The 20,663-nt window shown below is 36.0% G+C and overlaps 1 protein-coding gene across 1 annotated transcript; it reads left to right on the top strand.

Annotated features, from left to right (window-relative positions):
- Positions 1-988: 988 nt before the first annotated feature.
- On the top strand, positions 989-20,543 carry LOC103782421 (myoferlin-like; the record flags this gene model as incomplete). The annotated part of the gene is made up of 16 exons (XM_008950191.1): positions 989-1,027; positions 3,479-3,603; positions 4,192-4,308; positions 4,664-4,841; positions 5,655-5,779; positions 6,237-6,343; positions 8,501-8,693; positions 9,744-9,899; positions 10,945-11,076; positions 13,472-13,635; positions 15,247-15,361; positions 15,479-15,584; positions 17,252-17,421; positions 17,708-17,863; positions 18,924-19,035; positions 20,466-20,543. Coding segments are annotated over 16 exons (2,073 nt in total), but the record flags the coding sequence as incomplete, so codon positions are not given.
- Positions 20,544-20,663: the final 120 nt, after the last annotated feature.

Genomic DNA, 20,663 nt, shown 5'->3' with positions numbered 1-20,663 from the left:
TTTCTGTTATTTTTCTGAAATCTATACGGTATGTACTTATCTGAGACAGAGCAGTTTGTCCTTAAGTTTGTAGCTATATCATGAGTTTAAAAACAAAATTAGTAGCTTCAGTCCAATAGCGACTTAAACCATGTATTTATCTTTTTGGATAGAACTGCATTTTCAGCTGCATAACTTTAAGCTTATAACCCCTTCCTCTTAGAAATACTACTGTTGAAGTAAAACTTTGTGCAAGCATTTTTTGCATGTATCCCAGACATGCAAAAAAAAGAGGGAAAAGAAAGGTTACAGAAAAAGGGAAGGGGAAATCAAAAATAGAAGGGCTGGGCTAATGGGGAAAATTCAGCTCTGGAGAGATCACTTGTACTACCCATGTAAGTGTATAACTTGAACTGCTTTTGAGTCACAGCTCATTTATGCTTCAAACCAAGACACTTAGTAACTGATAAAATCTTATCTTGGATTCTGTCTCTACTGAGATGCTGACGTTGAAAGAGCCATTTCCATGTAAATAACAGATTATCTTCCCTTGAGGTCAATGTGATGCCTGAAGCCCTGGCATGCTTCTCTGGCTTCTAAAGGATTGGGAAACTGCACTAGTTTATGATCTTCAGTAAATTAAGATATCCTAACAGGCCCTGAAATATTGTGGTTTCCTTAGATGTTCTGAAGAGTTTTAATAATTTTTAAAATAAAATTTTATTTTGGGGGGAGGAGAACTATACAAAGCTAAAACAGAAATATCAAAACAGTGTATTATGTCAGCTGCATGTTTGGTTTGTTTTTTTTTTTTTTTTCCCCCTTTGGAATTTGTACAGGGTGAGTAATAGTTTCATATTTTCATCAGGAAGCAAAATTCTAGTCCACATGAACTTTATTTTTTCTCAGTCCTTCAACTTCATTTTAAAAGCAGATTGCTTTGTGATGTGTTTGTCTTTAAAATGCTATTGTCACTTGTGGTGTAACTTCTTCTCTTTTCATAATATAGAATTTTCATCTTCGGGAACAGGGGCTTCATCATATGAAGGTTTATGTCTTCATCTGTTACTGATTTTGATTTCCATTGCCCAAACTGAGAAGTATTGCCTAAGAAAACCTGTCATCCTGAAAAATATTTCATAATAATTACTTGTCTAAAAGACTTCACCATTATGATTAAAGAGTATCAAACATAACTAACTGTATGAAACAGTTTTGGCACTGGAACTGGTTTGAAAATGTTTCTGTTTGGCTGGTGCTTCAAGCTGTACTTTGGAGTAGAGCATGCAGTTGCTTCAATATAAAGTGCTTAGTCTAACAATGGCTTGCAATTTTAGCTTAGCTCTGAGATCACAAGTATATTTGCAAATGCACAGCTCTGCAGAAGTAAATAACTGCCTAAAATTAGTTGCTGTTTTGCTTATGCTTAGTTACATAAAAAAGTCTGGAAAATGAAATCTTTTAAAACCTGGAGAGACAGCTTTTTATGTAACTGTCTAGGTTGACATCTAGTTTTGAAAGACTTCGCAGTAAATATTTATGTTGTGAGAAATAGATACAGTTGGAGTGCAGTTGAAAGGTAACAGGCATTCATCCACACAAATACTTAACTGACTACCTTTCTTTCTTAATAAAGTAGTGCTAAATTTAAGGCTGAAACAAATTTTCAGAATCAGTTTCTGTAATACATGATCATCAGCCTTCTAAATGTAAACTACTGAATTCTAAATGTAAACAAATATGAAAAATATTCTAGGTTTGTGATGTTTTGGTGGGGTTTTATTTGTTTTTAAATTTGTATTGTGTTTAATTTATTAGTGGTTGCATTAATTCAACACAGATCTGTGCCTTAAATCTAGTCTAATGAGATCTGATGTGAGCAGTTTAGTGTTAGAATTTTTTTTAGATTGGACAGTATTCCAACAACAGTCTGAATATTTCTTCATTCAAATTTTGATCAGTTTCTGATTCAGATCTAAGGGTATGAAAGTATCCAAATAAACAAACAAAACAAACAAACAAAAAACCTGCAATGTTTTGTTTTATATTTTGCAGATTTTATGTGACTTTATGTTCAGAGGGTAAATTACATCAAGACATTGCATTCATTTTTATTATTGTTGTCACTCAGTAGTGACAGTGGCAAAATCATACAAGGTCATACAAGATGTGGCCCTTTGCTTTTACTTTCTCACCTCAGCCATTCTTTCCTGTGATAAATACATCCTTCTTTGTACTGCAGATTATTCTTTGATACCTGTTGCAAGGTTTAAAAACCAAGTCTCTTCTTTATTTTTTACCAGGATCATTTGTTCAAAGACAAAATCTAGGATACAAGAAGGAAAAGAATATAGAATCTTTCCTGTTCACTCAAATCTGTGTAGTATTTTTTTCTGCATGTGTGTTGCTTACCTTGTTTGAACTCTCCTTGCACTAATTCTGTAATTTATCAGTCAACAGGCTTGGCATGTGTTTGATTGCTACTGAAAGAACAATTCACTCCCTTACGTATAGATTTTAATTGGCTCTAAAAAGAGCTTTTTAGAATCTTTTCAAGGCATGAATGCAAACCCTGTATGTATTTTCCTGCTAAAAAAGCAGAACACTGTTCAAAAATAGGTTATGACAGTAAGAGTTAGTGACGGAAATAACCTTTTCAAGTTCTTAGATGCCTTAAGTATCTGAAAATAAACAACAGGTTTGGTATGCAGTTCCCTAGCTTAGCTATTAAAACTGAAAAATATCTAAATCCTTATTAATTTTTTTTAACCTAGATTAAGACATAGGGAAATTTTGTTAGTCATGGAATAGGAATAGTGTACAAATTAGAGTTTATTGTCTTCATAATTAACTGAGAATTAACTGAGTTTGCAGACTTCAGTCTTGTATGAATTTTAGCTTATTGAAAAGGGAGTTTGTGAGAATCAATACGCTTGTAACAGTTATAATTAGAGTTTGCAGTAGTCTGTGTTCTACCCTGGAGTACAACCACGGAGAAGTTATACTTAGGAGGATGAACTATGCAAAAGAGTTTGGTTTTTTTTTTTTTCAGCTACAGTGTGCATCTGTGTTGCAGCTGTTTAGCTAGAACAATGGCCTATGCATTAAAAAATTGCAAAGGTTATACTTGGTTTACTTTACTGTTAGAAAAGATGTTTTCTGTTAACATAAGAGCGTATTACTCTTTCACAAAAATGAAAAACTGATACCTTGAAATAAAAAACAGAATTTCTGTTTATTCTGTAGGGTTTTTGCTGCATGAAGTAGTATCTACTAGGTAATGTACAGGGAAGAAGGAAGTTAGGAACAAGTACAGCCACTGGTATAATCACTTTAAATTCATATAGTGTACCTAGAGAATAAAGTGTCCTTACTTTACTAATAACTAATACCTAACTAATACCTAACATTTGTTTTACTGAGTTTGATAGTAATGTTAATTGTTTTTCTGTCTCTGAGTTGCAATTAACAAAGATGTAATGGTAATGTTTCCTTCTAGTAAACACTGGAGAAACTGAAGTTGGCTTTTTACCAACGTTTGGGCCTTGTTACCTAAACTTCTATGGAAGTCCAAGGGAATACACTGGATTTCCAGACCCATATGATGAATTAAACTTTGGAAAGGTCAGTTTCTTTATTCATAGTTTTTAATAAAAGGAATAACCCAAATTGTTTTTCATCAACACATTAATTCATTTTAATGTTTTGTTTGGGTTTTTTTAACATTACACTCCTTTTGCTGTTTTTTCTTAATAACGCTTTATATTTATGACTAATAAGGAGGTATGATAGTATTTTCTATTCTTATCTGTTTTGATTTTGAAGGAGCACCAGTGATTTTGATAATTTTCACTCTCTGTATCTCTGCATGTATTTATGTTTATTTCCTTGTTTTCATAAATACATATTTTTAACTTCTAGCAGTAATTAAAGCCAAATTTTGAAGGAGCACCAGTGATTTTGATAATTTTCACTCTCTGTATCTCTGCATGTATTTATGTTTCTTATTTCCTTGTTCTCATAAATATATATTTTTAACTTCTAGCAGTAACTAAAGCCAACTGTTTTATTTCATTTTTCCAAATATGTACATCCAGGCCTCTGCAGAAGTTTTGAGAACACTTCAGTGAAGCCAGAATCATGTACAGCAAAAGAAAGAGCTACTCTAGGAGCAATAGATAAAATGCGATTCAATGTGTGATTTTGTTACAGGGAGAAGGAGTTGCTTATAGAGGGAGAATTCTGGTTGAACTGTCTACAATTCCTGAAAGCAAACCTGATAATAAAAAGCTAGAGACAATTCCTAGTGATGACTTACTTGTTGTGGAGGTAAGTCTTTGATTTATTGTCAGTATTGGTAACAGAGATGTGCCTTGGCTGCTTGTTTTCGGAGAATGATCTAAATTACTAAAATCAAAACAACTGAGTTGAATATCAGAATTAAGAGAGATGGTTATTGATGGTGTGACTATAAAAATGTCATACCCTTGTAGCATCAAATGTGAATTTAAAAACAGTTTTATAATCTCAAATACAGTTGTTATACACACATCTTCTTGGTTGCTTCTCAGAAAGTAGTAAAAATACTAACATAGCATTTTCATAATTGAAATGTTATAATTCTACTATAGTTGTGGATCCTGTTACAAGTGTCAAAATACAACTAAAAAGGTTCTTCTTGTAGAAGTATCAGCGCCGACGAAAGTTCTGCTTGGCTGCTGTCTTTCATTCTGCTACCATGCTGCAAGACACTGGTGAGCCTATCCAGTTTGAAGTGAGCATTGGTAACTATGGCAACAAGTTTGATACAACCTGTAAACCTTTGGCATCAACAACTCAGTACAGTCGTGCAGTTTTTGATGGTAAGGAGGCTGCTGGTGTGGGGTTGAAATAATTTAACATTCTCTTTTCAAGGTCCTATTTTATAGGTTTGGCATTACAGCCCTAAATGCACTAAAAACCTATTGAAAACCTATGAAAAAGAATGTGTGGCTCTTCACAGCTTTTAAGATGAAATTACATTTGAATAATACATGCTTCAAAGCCATTGACTTTGGTGAAGAAATTTTCACAGAATTCAGTGAAATCTTTTGACCATGTTCTAGATGTGTACAGGAAAAACAGCAAGAAAAAGATCACATTACTGTAAGCTATCTAAAAACTAGGAATTAAATAGCAAAAATACCCTTTGATCATTCTAATTTAGAATAAAAGAAAAACTTGTTTTTAAACCTGGCAGCCTAGAAGAAAACAACCTTGCTAGATCATAGGGAAATATATTTTGGCTATAAATTTTTTTTTATTAATTGCAAACAGTAGGAGTTCTTTTTTTCTGTGTATTAGATGAAGTAGTCAGGTTTGACTTCTATTTCAGAGGTGCACTTACATTAATGTGCTATCTACCTCAGTGTGTTCTGGGAGAGAATAACTAACATGTTAACAGATAATTTATTGAACAACAATCCATGGGGTTTTGAAACAATTTGAAAAAAAAAATACCATCCAACAGACACTGCAGTGGCTGAAAAATACAAATCCTTTGATAAGTTTGAACTAGCTTGTATGTTCTTAATGCATTGTAGTACAAAAATGAAATCAATGTAGCAACTTGTGCAGTGTACAGTATGTATTCCTGCCATGAATTTTAACTCTGACATACCAATGTTTCACACCAGGTAATTATTACTACTACTTGCCATGGGCAAACACAAAGCCGGTAGTAACACTGACTTCCTTTTGGGAGGACATAAGTCACAGATTAGACCCTGTGAATGTAATCCTAAACATGGCTGAAAGACTGGTAAGACACTTAAGATCTTTCTTTTGCTGATATATGGAACAGTTTTCTGACACTTTTCCATCACTTTTTCCTATTTGAAATTAAACATAGCTCAGTGTAACAAAGGGAATTACAAATCATAGGTCTGTATTCTGGGAAGGCCCAGCACACTCCTGCTTTAATCTGCAGGGAATTCCCACAGGAAAGAAGAGTCCTTGGTGTGGGTTGGGGGCATGTTAAGTCTGTAGAACTGTTTGCTTTGGAAGTTAGATGCATTATCATGTATTGTTAAATACAATGAGAAAGAACATAGGAATAAAGAACTATGTTACATATGAGTCAAGTTTGAACACCTGAGTCTTTTTTGATTTTGGTTTTATACATAAAAATAAATAAGATTAAAACCTTGAAACTCATATTGACCATAAACCACAATGGAAGTTTATAAGTACAAATCCTTTTCTTTTAAATTCCTCAGCAATCCAACTTAGCCACCTTAAAATCAGGAATGCAGGCTAAAATTTCTGAAAATCAGTTAGCTGAGATGTGGTTGAAGCTGATTGATGAACTTACAGAAGATATCAGGTAAAAATACCTTTTTTATCTCTTACGTTATCATTCTGTGCCTGCTCAGAATCTTCACTATTGCCTTTACTAATCAGAAAACAAATTCTAAGGTCTATAAAACAGATTATTGCTATGAACTGACCTGATAATTGGAGTTCCAAAAGTCTCTGAAAGTAGTAAAACAGTATGGAAATTGCCAGTGAAGTCATCCATCTGGTTTCGTAATTCTCCTTTGACTTAGTCACTAGCAGTTACAGAACAGCATGTCTTGAAAAAAATCTAAGGCAGGACTGTTCTGAAAATGTGAAATTGATCTCTGCTGTCTTTCTACCATCTTGCCTTCTTTACAGTTCCTCATGTACCTTTGTTTATCCATGTTTCAATGTTATTTCTGAAACTGAGGGAAGAAATTCCATTATTTACTTGTAAGCCCAGAATATTAAAAAAAAAGAAGCTATTTAGAGCTTAAGGGCCATAAAGGCCCTTACATTTTTGAGTAAGCCTTAAGTCAACTTATCTGTATGTATAGGAGTGTTCAGGAAAGGCAATAGGAGTTAGCACTTAGGGTTCTGAAGGAAAATAAATTCTAAACAGGGAAGAATGAATTGTATAAAAAAGAGACATTAATGAAAGGGAGACACTGAAGTGAGGAGAGACACCTGAAAAACGTTAAACACGTGGATGATGAGACAGCACAGGAGAAGGAAAGAGAAGATGAGAGAACAATTACTATCCATTAGAGGAAGTAACAGAAAACATTAAATGAGAGAACAAATATATTAAGCTGTAGAGCCAATATAAAAGTGAACAGAGGAATAAGCAAACAGTAGAGATCAAAATATATTAGCAGACAATTATATGATAGAAAGCTTATGTCAAAATACAAACTAGTAACTTCATAGAATACTTGCTGTGCTCTAGAAGAAAGAAAGAACTGACATATTTTAGGAAAGCAAAATGTGAAGGGCAAACTACTGTCACATGGAGCCATCTAGTGAGTGGAGGAACTTCAAGTTTTTATCATTTTTGTCAGCCCGTCTTCCTGACACACATCTGCACTGTTATTAATTTAGTTCATTATTTTATAAAATATCTTATTACTCAACAGTTATGGAGCAGTATCACCTAGATATCTCAACCAAAGGAGCTTCCTGTTGTTCATTGGATATAATGCTCTTCATGCCTTTTTTCAGTAATGAAGCCTGTGTCAAAGACAATACACTGTGTTGAATTCCTAGAATAATTTTCCGTGCCCTGTTGAAGTTTAAATGAGTTAGGAGTTTAAGAGAGTTCGTAGTCCACTATTTAAACCTAAAATGATGTGACTTTCTGGAAGTTCTGATCAGATTGGTAGAACTACAGTGGCAGGCACAGTAATCACTATCAAGGTTCCGCAGAACCAGAGCCCTTAGAAGTACATGGTTTGTCATTAAAAATAGGTCAGACTCAGTCTTTTCAAACTGTGTTTAGTTTTTCAAACTGTGAATTTTAATTTTTTTTTTCTTGATTAAGTATCATATTAAAGACCTCTGAATGAACTCTTTAAAGGGATATAGTCTTTGGTCTTTGAAAACCTGCCTTTTCCTCAAACCTCCACCAGCTCCAAAAAGCTCTTTTTTCCTGTACTGTGATGCTATGGGATTTCTTCATTCCATTGAGTAGTTGTTCTGCCCCCTGGTGACTCAGAAGTTCTATGTCATGGATTTCTTTCAGAGTTTGGTATTTTTATGCCAGAGGGTTAGGTAACTCTAGTCATAGATACAACCCATATTTGACGTTGAGTTTCTGAAAATTTACAGTTTCCAGTGAAGGAAAGGAAACTAATCTTAGTCTGAAGGCACTGATTTAATTTTTTAGAGAAAATAATTTTCTAATTTGAATACATAGGGAAATGGATTTTGATTAGTTTAGCAGCAATTACATTAAAGCTTACAGCTCCAGCTATTCCACATTGGTGCTTGTTATGTAAGCACAGCATTTCCCTTGCTTGCTGTAAACACTTTGACAGGTGGAAATCTTTGCAGAAATAGATGCTATAGCACTATTCTGGTGGGTTTTCAATTGGAGGAAATAATAGCACTCAGTCTGTTGCCACTGTATGCACGTCCACATTTAGTGTGTGGCTAAATAAAATCTACTCTAGGTTATTAACCATAATAAATACTCTCTTTTCAGTAAACCATTTCCCCACATAGAAGGCAAATCTAATATTACAGTCCTCGACACCCAGATAGAAAAACTGCGCCTCAAGTCTCTCAAACAGATTGGAGAAGCAGCAGCAAGGATGAGAAATGAAGCTACTGATGTGAAAGCCACTCTGACAGAAATTGAGGATTGGTTGGATAAATTGCTGCAACTGAGTGAAGAGGTTAGTCCTATACCAGTGGTTCAGTTTAGAAATAGCTGTCTAACACCAAACTGCTGCAGTGTTCACTGCTGAGCAAACAATATCCACTCTCCTCAGAACAGTAATTTCAGATGCTTTGAAAGTAAACATGTTCCCTTCTGTAATTAGGATTTACTTAAATATAATGTTCTAGTGTGTTAGCTGTCTTTACTGACAACATGTGTTGGGAAATAACCACTCTGTGATTTGCAGAATAGACTATTCTGTTCAAAGTGACAGTATTTTGTCCTTTCCTTCCTTCAGTAATTGCAAGTCACATTGCTGGTTCAAGGACTGCAGCCTATATGTTGTACTTCTGCAAATTGCTAGCCATAATAATAAACTTCTAACAGTTAAATCTGTTTCTGTGAGTTTTTTTTTTTAATTTTTCAGCAACATTTTAAGCTTTCATCTCTGTTATCTCATAACTGATTTTCACATCATTGTAGAAATGTTTTATTTTTTAATTTGTCACTTCTGCTTTGAAATATTACGGATTTTTTTTTTTTTAAACAGCAATTAATTCAGCAGATTTGCACCTAGCTACAAAAGTGCACACAAAGCTGTAAAAAGATAGTAGGCTGTTTCTGTCTTCTGCTAAAATTCTTAAGATGATCTGCCCTTAATGTGGAAGCATTAGAAGCACTTAAATATGTAGCAGGTTGATCCAAAGCATTAGCATTTGGGCTCAGTCATTACAGTTACCATAAAGGAACAGAGATACAAAATGTCTCTGGAAAAATTTGCAAACGATAGAGGAGCTGGGTTTTTAATAAAACTCATTTGCTTTTCAACAATCTCAATATCATTTTTAATTATTGCTTCAGAACTATGTATTACATTATTTGCAAAGTAAAGCAATTTCCTCTGTCATAAATTGGAGTTAATTATTGCTTCTAAGTGATAAATCCTTTGACATAAATCCTAATTTATGTTTCTGTTGTCTAAGCAATAGAAACTGTTGTCTGCAATTAGTTTAACACTGTATTAATTACTGTTCTTAACTTTCTTTTCCCCACAAATAATCCACAGCCCCAAAACAGTATGCCTGATGTAATCATCTGGATGATCCGAGGGGAGAAAAGACTGGCTTATGCTCGTGTTCCTGCACACCAAGTGCTGTATTCCACAACAAGCCCTGAATCCTCCGGTAAATATTGTGGAAAGACCCAAACAATCTTCTTAAAGGTACTTGTCCCCCCCCCCAAAAAAAATAACTCACTCCCTAAACCATGGTGCCTTCTGATATTAGCATGAAACATGCAAACAAACTTGTAAACAATGAGGTGTCAAAACTCAGGACAGAGCAAAATCCAGCTGTATATAGCTCCTCCAAAATATCACAGAAACTGTAATGAAATGTTCATCATCAGCCTATTAGAACCAGCATCAGCCCCTAACTCTGAGGCTTTTCTGAAACAGTTGAAAATGGTGATGGGACTTTTGAACTATTACTGGGCTTGGTGTTTTGAGGTTGGACATGAATGGAGACCATTAGAGAGAATAATTAGTGTAAGTAATGGAGACCATCAGAGAGAATAATTAGTGTAAGTAAGAGAAGTTCCAAAAACCTATTGAAAGTTTTGGAGGGTTTTCTGCCAGTGGTACAGAATGGAGCATGTCTACACCCAGAAGTTTCCTAGTACATCTCTCTGCATTGTCTTACTCTTGAGTAGGAATACCTTTCTCCATTTAAGTTTATATTGTCTTTAATTTGAAGAAACTTAACCAGACAAAAGGCAATCTGACTGTAGCACAGCAGTATTTACAGAGTTTGTCAGTGTACATTGATGCTTCAAAGCAGACAAACCTGTATCTTCAAGGTTTTATGCAGGCCCCCTTATTGATGCGTTGCTTCTACATCTAGTGAACCATTCTAACTAACCTCTGCATTTCCAGAGTCTCCTGATGAGCAACACTAATGTCAACATTAAAGTTATAAGTTATTGTCATATTTAAAAACTCATTGCTGGATGAAACTTGGGAGACAGTGTACAAGAACAGGGATGATACTACTGTTATTGTGTTTGGTTTTTACATGCCCTAGGCAGGTACCATTTAAAGGATGTTTCCTTCCTGAACTGTTTATTACTGGCTTTTGAGGTAATGCAGTACAGGAACAGATAAATAAATCATGTATTTCATGTATTATTAGTCAAACCTATGTTATTGTATGTATTTTACTGAACGCTACAATAACCTGTATAACATGACAAAGACTTTTGTGTGCCAGTACCCACAGGACAAGACAAAAGATGTCAAAATGCCCGTGGAGCTGCGAATTAACATTTGGCTTGGGCTCAGTGCAGTTGAAAAGAAGTTTAACAGCTTTGCAGAGGGAACGTTCAGTGTTTTTGCAGAAATGGTATGTGCACCTTTGCTTTCTTACTTTAAGCGTGGACATGAGTGTTATGAATCCAATGAAACTGGAACTTTTTTGAATTTTTTTTTTTGCATGCTGGGAAGAAAGGGGGAGTAGTGTGTATTATACTGAAACAAGTAGACCTCATTCAAGGCAATTAATGATCAAGTCCATTGTGCCTAGTAGGTGAACTTCAGCAGACCAGATTCTGAACTGGTTCATCAGGTAAAAACCTGGTTAATGCCAGTGATTTCAAAGACATGTATTTTTTTGATTTTTATCAGTGTAATTAGGATTTAGATCAATACCATTATGTTTTGGCATGTGAGTAACCCTTTTACTTTAATTGCTTCTTTACTTCTACAAATGATACTTGGATACAAGTGGGTTTGCTTAATAATGGTTCTTTTGTAGAAGTAGCAAATTGACTGTTACAGGAAAAACTGGTCAAAACTAGTAGATTTGACTTACAAAAGGCTATAATGTGATAATGTTTCAATTGTATGAGTTAACAAACTTGGAATAAAAATTCTTGGAATAGTCCCACAGCATATAATAGAGATTCTGAAAGGAAACGTTAAGCAGCAGATGTCATTTTTATGCCCCATTACCTAATGGTGCATGTAATCCTATATCAGTATAATAGCTAGTGAAACTAGACATTTTTACAGAGGATTGTGTCACTGTTGCACTTAAGCTTAAATTTTTAGTAGTGTTGTAGTAAGTCACTTAAAATAGTCAATAGAATCATTCTGGTTGGAAAAAACGAAGTCCAACCATTAACCTAACACTGCCAGGTCACCACTAAACCTTGTCGCTGAGCACCTCATATACTGATCTTTTAAATACCTCCAGGGATGGTAACTCCACTACCTCCCTGGGCTGCTTCTTCCAATGCCTGATTTCCCTTTCAGTAAAGAAGTTTTTCTTAATATCCAACCTAAACCTGTCATGGCACAACTTGAAACCATTTCCTCTTGTCCTATCACTTTTTACTTAGGAGAAGAGTCTGACTCCCACCTCACTACAACCTCCTTTTCAGGTAGCTGTCGAGAGTGATATGGTCTCCCCTGAGCCCCCTTTTCTGTAAGCTAAAGAGGCCCAGTTCCCTCAGTCTCATAAGACTTGTTCTCTAGGCCTTTCACCAGATTCGTTGCCCTTCTTTGGATACTCTCCAGAACCTCAGTATCCTTCCTGTTGTGAAGAACTCAAAACTGAACCCAGTACTCACGGTGCAGCCTCACCAGTGCTGAGTACAGGGACATAATCGCTTTCCCAGTCCTGCTGGCCACACTATTTCTGATATGAGCCAGGATGCTGGTGGCCTTCTTGGCCACCTGGGTACACTGCTGGCTCATGTTCAGACAGCTGTCAATCAACATCCCCAGGTCCCTTTCCACTGGGCAGCTTTCCAGCCACTCTTCCCCAAGCTCATAGCTTTGCATGGGGTTGTTATGACCCAAGTGCAAGACCTGGCACTTATTCTTGTTGCAGTTCATACCATTGGCCTCAGCCTATTCATCCAGCCTATCCAGATCCTTCTGAAGAGCCTTCTTATCCTCAAGCTTATCTACAGTCTCACCCAGCTTAGTGTTGTCCACAAACTTACTGGGGATGCACTCAGTCCCCTCGTCCAGATCATTGATAAAGATATGAAACAGAATTGGCCCCAGTACCAAGCACTGGGGAACACTGCTTGTGACTGGCCACCAGCTGGGTTTAACTCCATTCAGTGGAGTTAATTCAATGGAGTTAACTCCAGTCAATGGATAGTCAAAGTCATTATTTAAGTACAGCGTTTAAGAAGCTATTGACTATCTGATTTTTTGCTCTTCACACAGTAATCCAACAATTTTACAGGAATAAGAGCAGAAAACTCAAGTATGAACAATTCTATTAGCATAAGGGGAAACATACTACATAAACTGGGTTGGCATCAGAATCTTGTACCTGGTAGCTTCCATAATAAGACCGTAAGTCAGTTTTACACATTATCAATGAAGAGATTATAAATTGGAGGGGATCTGAGATGGGACAGAATGAGAGGATCATGCATTTAGGTAACAGAAGAAACTTGACTGAATAATGTAATGGAATTTTATTTAGCAAAGCTTTAATTTGGAGGAAGTTTGACTGTAGTTGTAGAGAGGCATTAAATTGAGGAGATAGTTTAGTTTAGCAGTGAAATCATTGCTTACCAGACAGCACAAAAGAAAATGAAAGAAGCAAATTAATGATGACAAGTAATGTGGAAATGGAGTATTTAATTTCAGAGAAAGGACATGTATAACACAATGTTTCAGTTGCAATAGTTACATTTTTTTTTTTCTTCCTAAAAGCTTTTTATTATTTCTGAAGTACTGTTTTGTTTTGTTTTGTTTTCTTTCTTCTCAAACAGTATGAAAATCAGGCTTTTCTTTTTGGAAAATGGGGTACCTCAGGACTTGTTGGTCGTCACAAGTTTTCCGATGTCACAGGAAAAATCAAACTGAAAAGAGAGTACTTTCTACCCCCAAAAGGCTGGGAATGGGAAGGGGAATGGATGGTTGATCCTGAAAGAAGGTCAGATTTTTTTTTTTTTTATGTTATGCAGGCAGGAGTAAAAGATTTCAATCTCAGAGATGTAGCGTAAAAGCTCATGTCTGCTTTCTTAGCTGAGAAAGATTCTTAAGCTGAACTTCCTAGGACAGCAAAAGCCAAATAGTCAAAGCTGCTTAGTGCCTCATCTTTACGAAAGGGATAATAATAAGTAAGTTCTCAGATGCTACTGTGATGGTTTCAGACAAGACCCTTAGATAGCTAGAACTTCCATAGCTAGAAACTTAACCCTGACATCCAGTATAAATCTGCAGTTCATGTACCAGTACCATTACAGCATTTGTGTGGTCCTTTGCATGCAGCAGGGTGTTTTGTGTGTGGGTTTATTTCACTAAATGTTGAGAAGTTCCATTGCCCTCGTTACACAACCGTCAAAGGTTTTTTTCTCTGACTAAAGGCAGGGGATGTTTCCACAGCCTAAAGTTGTGGTGCCGTGTTACAATTCCTTCCCTGACAAACCAAATTCATGAGGTGTTAAGGCTCCCCCAGCTCTAGCAGGTTCAGTCTTGCTCTGTCACAGGTTTTCAACTCCTGAGTTATGCTAGTTCAGCTATTTGGCTTGCCACACTTTAAACCAGACTGGGTAAATTATTTGTTTCATAAACAAAACCCAGGATAAGAAAGAGATTACTTTATTTTTGTTAAAAGAGAAGGCACAGTCCATTTTAAATTCTTGTATTTTGATACTCAAAAAAAAAAAAAAAAAAAAAACCAAACCAAAAAGGACTGTTGCTATAGAAAAACTGTGCAGGAAAGATATATGCTATTCTTTGATCCACTTTAAAATCATATTGGTTTATATGTGTCCATGGATGGATTTATTTTCATATTCGATGACTAGTTTTTATTTCAATGAATAATCTGACATGAAGAAAGGCAGTAACAGATATGGAGCTATTTTCTCAGATAATGGGGGAAAGAAAAAAACAAACCCTACTGTTAAAATGTATAAGGATATTTATGCCCTGGATCTGTTTTTATTGGAAAATAATCTGCATGGTTTTATTTGACCACCAGATGGCATTTTAGAACATACTTCAGTGCTTTCTGAATCAGTTAATCACAAGTGGCAATCAAGGCTATTTAGTCCGATTTAATGTTCTCTAATTTCTTTCACTTGTAATTTAGAAAAATCTTAGCCAAATGATTGCTTTGCCCTGTCAACATCATAAAGGAAAACAGAATTAAGTACACTGATCAATTTTAGTGTGAAATTAGAGATGCATAATACTATCATGTGCAGTTTGGGTTTTCCTACCTCAGGTATATGGTATTTTTAATTTTTATTTCCAAGAGGAAGTGTTGAAAGCAGATCCTGAATATCAGCAGTTAAAACACTCCTGCTAGTCACTCATGAGTAATGATTCCTGCTATTGCTATTGCAACTGGCATTGCTTCCATTTTAGGAAGGCATTCTAAGGAAATAAATAGTACTCTGTTAATAAATAGAACTTTACAAAGATGGACAATCCAAAATTCCTTCACACATGCACATTTTGTATATTCTTTCTAGATAGGCTCTCTAACGAACTAAAATGCATTTGGTTTAGTGTTATATTTGCTTTGGACTTGCAGTTTGTTGACTGAAGCTGATGCTGGTCATTGTGAGTTTACTGATGAAGTATATGAAAATGAGAGTCGCTATCCTGGAGGGGAATGGAAAGCAGCTGAAGACTGTTACACAGATGTGGTGAGACAAATTTTTCACTGGATAAATAAAGGTTTAGGACAAGGAGTTTTAGAACATGCTACACAGTGTATTTCATCTGTTAATGCATGTAACTGTTACGTTCTCCCTGCATAACAGAACGGAGAAAAAGTTCCACCACCACGTGAGTTCACTTGTCCTCCTGGGTGGATGTGGGAAGATGATGCTTGGAAATCCGATTTAAATCGAGCAGTGGATGAGCACGGTAAGATGTACTGTTTAGCTGCTGATTGCTAGGACGATTTGTCTGTTCTGAAAGAGGATGCATGTCAAGACTGTAGCAATGTCCTGAGCATGATAGTGATTGACCACTATCATGAATAGAGAAAAACATCAAAGAAATATTTGGGTAACAGTTGCTTAGGGCATCAGATAAAATGCCATCGAGAAAGTGTTCACTGTCTGCAGCTGTTTCCATTTCTTTCTATTGTTTCTATGAGGCACTGGAGCAGGTTACCCAGAGAAGTTGTGGATGCCTCCTCCCTGGAAGTGTTCAAGGCTAGACTGGATGGGGCTTTGAGCAACCTGATCTAGTAGGTGTCTCTGTCCATGGCAGGTCGAGACATGGAACCCCTGTAGTTGCACCAAGAATAAGCGGCAAAGCCACGTTTAGATCTATCTGGTAATGTAACTTAGAGCCTGTAGCCTGGGGACAAGTCATCAAGCAGTGCTAAGAGGTGAATCAGATCTGGGGACCAAAGGAAGTCAGGAACCTGTCTGTGTTGGTCATACACCACAGAATTGCGTGAAGGATTCCTTTGTTGTTGAGAGCAGACTAACTGCACTGAATTTGTGTGGGAAGGCAGCCATGCAGGACTGATTGGGTTGAAATCTTAACAGTATAACTCATTATTAGGCAGTTCTGAAATGAAAAAACTTCCAAGTCTTTCTGTGAAGAATCAGACATCGCTAGACAGTGTTTCAGATTGGATGGAAAATCCTAAGTGCACAAAGCCACCATTTTTCCTGCAGTTGCTTGGGCAAGACAAAATTAAAACTGTTACCAGCCTAGCAAGTTGTGATACAAGCATCCTCATGAGACAATAATTTGGATTCTAGAGCAAAAGGAAAAAGTAGTCAATCTCTCATAGCAAAGTATTTACAGGACACTGGTTTGATATTCTGAAAACAAAATGAATAGTAAAAGCAAAACAGAAGGTTGTAGAAGATTCTGGAAAGCCCAGAATTTTGCTAAACTGTCATGAATTTTAATTTGTTCTACAATAGCTGAAAACTTCCAAATAGCTATTGTTTTTAAATATAAGTGAAATAAATGGCTATTTGAGTAGAAATAAAAATATTTATCTTAAAGAGTACTGACTTCTGTCTTTACTGGAGCCTCTGGTAGGAGTCTGTAGTACCTTTTTAATAAGCAATCAATCTAAATAAAAGTCCGAGTCCTAGATAGCTGACAACTGATATAATATGTACAGTAACAGGTTTACCAGGCCTTAAACTTCCATGAACAGAGTTAAAATACTTGGCGTTCCTTCAAAAACAAAGCTGTCAGAGTTGCAAGAATACACAGGACATTACACTCTTACTTAAAATTAAGGATGAATTTTCCCAGTGGTGAAGTAAGAAAATGTGATATCAATACACCTATCATTTGAAAAAACAAGAATGCAAAGGAAAGAACTTAGAATATATTGTAGGTGTGCTAATGTTGAGCTTTTAATTGTTATATACAGCCCATCACAAAATGTCATCTGTTGCTCCCCAGCTATTGGGCGTTTAGGGTTTGCAACATCAAGTAAGTCTTGTGTGACTAAAGCTTCATCCGCTTTAGCTACAATAACTATTTCCTGTACTTTTCTTCATTTTATCTTGTTTGTGTTTTGGAAATAAACCAACTAATCAATTCTGTTTTAGGATGGGAATATGGAATTACTCTTCCTCCTGACACTAAGCCGAAGTCATGGGTTGCTGCAGAGAAAATGTACCATACGCATCGACGACGACGACTGGTGCGGAAACGTACGCGGGACCCAGCTCAGGCAGTAACTGCAGGACGGGTGAGCAGAGAGATGCAGTCAGAAACTGTCACACAGTGACAGTCTGAGTTTCCTTTTTAAAAAAATACACGTGAGATTACCTATTTCAAGAATAAAGAAAAAATTTAATACAAAACAAAACAAAAAATGTAGCACCACCTTGTATATTTTCTTTATAACCCTTTTCTTTGTCTTTTTGTTTCTGATGGTCCCAGCTTTTGCTTATGAGGGGATTATTACGCCTGCCAGAGGAAGTGCCAAATTTTTTCATTACATTTATACAATGCTCCTTATAACAAAGATTTATGTCTTCCAGGGAATGTCATCATATGAGGATCAAGAAGGATGGGAATATGCCTCCTTAATTGGCTGGAAATTTCACTGGAAACAACGCAGTTCTGATACTTTCCGCCGAAGGCGATGGAGACGAAAAATGGCTCCCTCAGAGACACATGGTGCAGCAGCAATCTTTAAACTTGAAGGTGCTCTGGTAAGGGGCAAAGTATACAAGAAGCCTTTAAAAGTTCCATCTGTTAATTTACAGTAAACAAACAATTAATTATCTCTGCTGTTTTAGTCCCTTAATTGTTAAATGGATATATAACTGAGGAACAAATACAATTTATATTGTTTAAATTGTTCAAATTCTGAAAAGGACCATTAAAGTCTGAGACTCTTGCATAACATGGCTATTAATTTATTTTTCAAATTATTACATTATGTGGGATTTAGAACAAAAAGCGAAATTACTAGATGAGCCTTCTGTAAAATGAAAAGATGGCTCACGCTTTTCATGCACATAATTTAGATGTATTAACATCAGCTCAAGAAGCAATAGGCACTGAAATAGCTGTCCCTGATTGGTTGTTTATACATACAAATATTAAACACAAGGATAGCAAAGTGTTGAAGAAGCCAGAATGTTGTACATCAAAAGTAGATTATCAGAATGTAAATATTCCTCAAGTTTTCAGGTTAATGCAGCTTCATATATAAGCTCTATTTACCAAAATACAAATTGGAGCACTTTGGTTTTTTAAAAATTATTCTGAGTCTGATTATATACCATTAAGAAAAGTTTGTACTTTTTTTCCTTGGTTTATTTATCTTTTTTTGCACCAAATGTTGACCCATGATTCATTGATAGCATTTTCTTTCTCCACTTAATGTGGTTTCACAGACTTCAGTTTCTCTTCTGACCATATTTCCTGGTCCATTGCTAGGCTAATGCCTTAGAGTAAATAGTTCTCTGCAACAACACAGTGCAGAAGACCAGCAACCTCCTCTTCAGTAAGAGCTGATAGATAGCTAGTATATCTCCAGAAAGAAGACATTCTCCAAAGCAAGCTGAAATGACACAGCTTCAGTGGCAACAATAAATGACCTTTGGACACAAGTAAACATCTTTTAAAGTACATTTACTCAGGAAAGTAAATTTCTCCTTGTTTTGGAGGAGAGACTGAAACCCATATATGCCCACAAAGCCCACATTTATGAGGCTCCTTCTATGTTTCTAAATATGCATTAACTTTTTTCCCCTATATGTCCAGGGAGCAGACACTAGTGTTGATGATGGAGAAGGGAAGAGCTCAGACAAAACCAAGGAATCGGCTACAAAGGTGTTTGGTGCCAATACACCACTTGTTTCCTGCTACTTTGACAGTAGGTTCTTTAACAGTTCCTTTCTCATCACCTCTGTTTCTCCCTGGTCTCAAACAGAATTGTAATTCTTTGTGGTTTACATCTAGGTTTACATACCTTCTGTTAAAATTGCTATCTGATCCTTCATTTGGCCTTATTTAGGCTACTAAAACAAAAATTACAGTCATTTCAGTATTTCAGTCCACTATCATGCAGACATTTAAAAAAACTGTATGGGAGAGGAATTCTAAAGCTATTTCAGACCCTGAATTTTAGCCTAAATAATGTATTTTTAGTATTAGCATCCCCACATAGCAGTACAGGGAGCTAAGCCAGCATAGATGATGTACAGGTATTTTTTTTTTTTTTTTTGCTGTTTTAGATCACTTAACCAGCTCAATGCAGGGTCAGACAAATGCCTGACACAGAGGAAAGCAGTAATGCCATGTAGTTGAGTTGGCAAAGCAAACAAAACTGTAACTTTGCCAACCTGGATTGGCTATAAATGCCTTAGAATCTCTACAATGGGATTCACAAAAGCAGTGACACTGAGATGGGAGCTGCTAGTATTAGTTAACAGGAATAGAGGCCAGTCCCATCCACTCCTAAGACTCAAAATCCTTTTTGAGGATCCCTGACTGAAACACTTGTCTTTACTTGGGACTCTACAGAACTTGTTCTTCTTGCTGGGAATAGGTGCCTGAATCTTAAATTTTATCTTTCAGAAGCTGAGGGAGATTATTGCAGTTTCTTTTAAGTAATGACCACAGCAAGAGAAAAATGGCACCTTTTCCTGCCAGAGTTGAGAGGGTTCAGCTCATTGAGGCTATAAATGGCTCAGATTCTTCCAAAAGCTGAAAGTTTTAGAGTTGACATCTTTTAAAGAAAAGCTGTAGTAACTTCACCACACACTGTCCTGGGCTTGGGCCACTCTCACATCTTCCTTTTAAGCTATTCCACCTTGCCTTCAGTGATTTTGTTTCATTTTTTTTTAAATCTTTCAGCCAAAGAGACAGTTCCAACTGGAATAATTTTCTGGAGTTAATAGCTAATGTGAAACTCCCAGGTCCCTGCAGTGTTGTAGTGAATACTTAGTACAGGTATGCCCAATTATTGATTCTCTTTGAATGAGTGAGATCACCACACCATTTTAAACAGGAATTTTTAAATAGAAGGATTTTTAGGATTTTTATTTAGAAGGATGATACAGTTTGAAATGTCCAAACAGCATTAGTGTTTTTAATTTCTGCTTTGTCTTGGAACAAATGTTCTCAGGTGCTAGCTTGCTGATATTAGTACACTTGTCACTAGAAAAGAAAAGAAGAAATGTTACTAGAGTGCTTGTGCTTGAGTTAAAATATGCAACGTTTTTTTTATAAATGGAAAATATCCCCATTACAGAAAAGAAGCCTATATAATCCAGTTGACCTGTTTTTATTTATTTGATACAGGAGTATATACTTACCACCTTCGCTGTTATGTCTACCAGGCAAGAAATCTCATGGCTTTAGACAAAGACAGTTTTTCAGGTATGGAAAAATCCTGCTGGTTTAGCTACAGAATACCTTAAATACTTAAAGTTTATGCATAGGTCCCAGTTACTGAAACTACACCACAAAGGAAGTCCCAGCTTCATCATGGCTTCACCA

This window comes from Merops nubicus, unplaced genomic scaffold, assembly GCF_000691845.1.
Source record: "Merops nubicus isolate BGI_N331 unplaced genomic scaffold, ASM69184v1 scaffold42, whole genome shotgun sequence".
Taxonomy (NCBI): domain Eukaryota; kingdom Metazoa; phylum Chordata; class Aves; order Coraciiformes; family Meropidae; genus Merops; species Merops nubicus.
The sequence above is the reverse complement of the archived record's forward strand: the minus strand, read 5'-3'. Positions and strand labels throughout refer to the sequence as shown.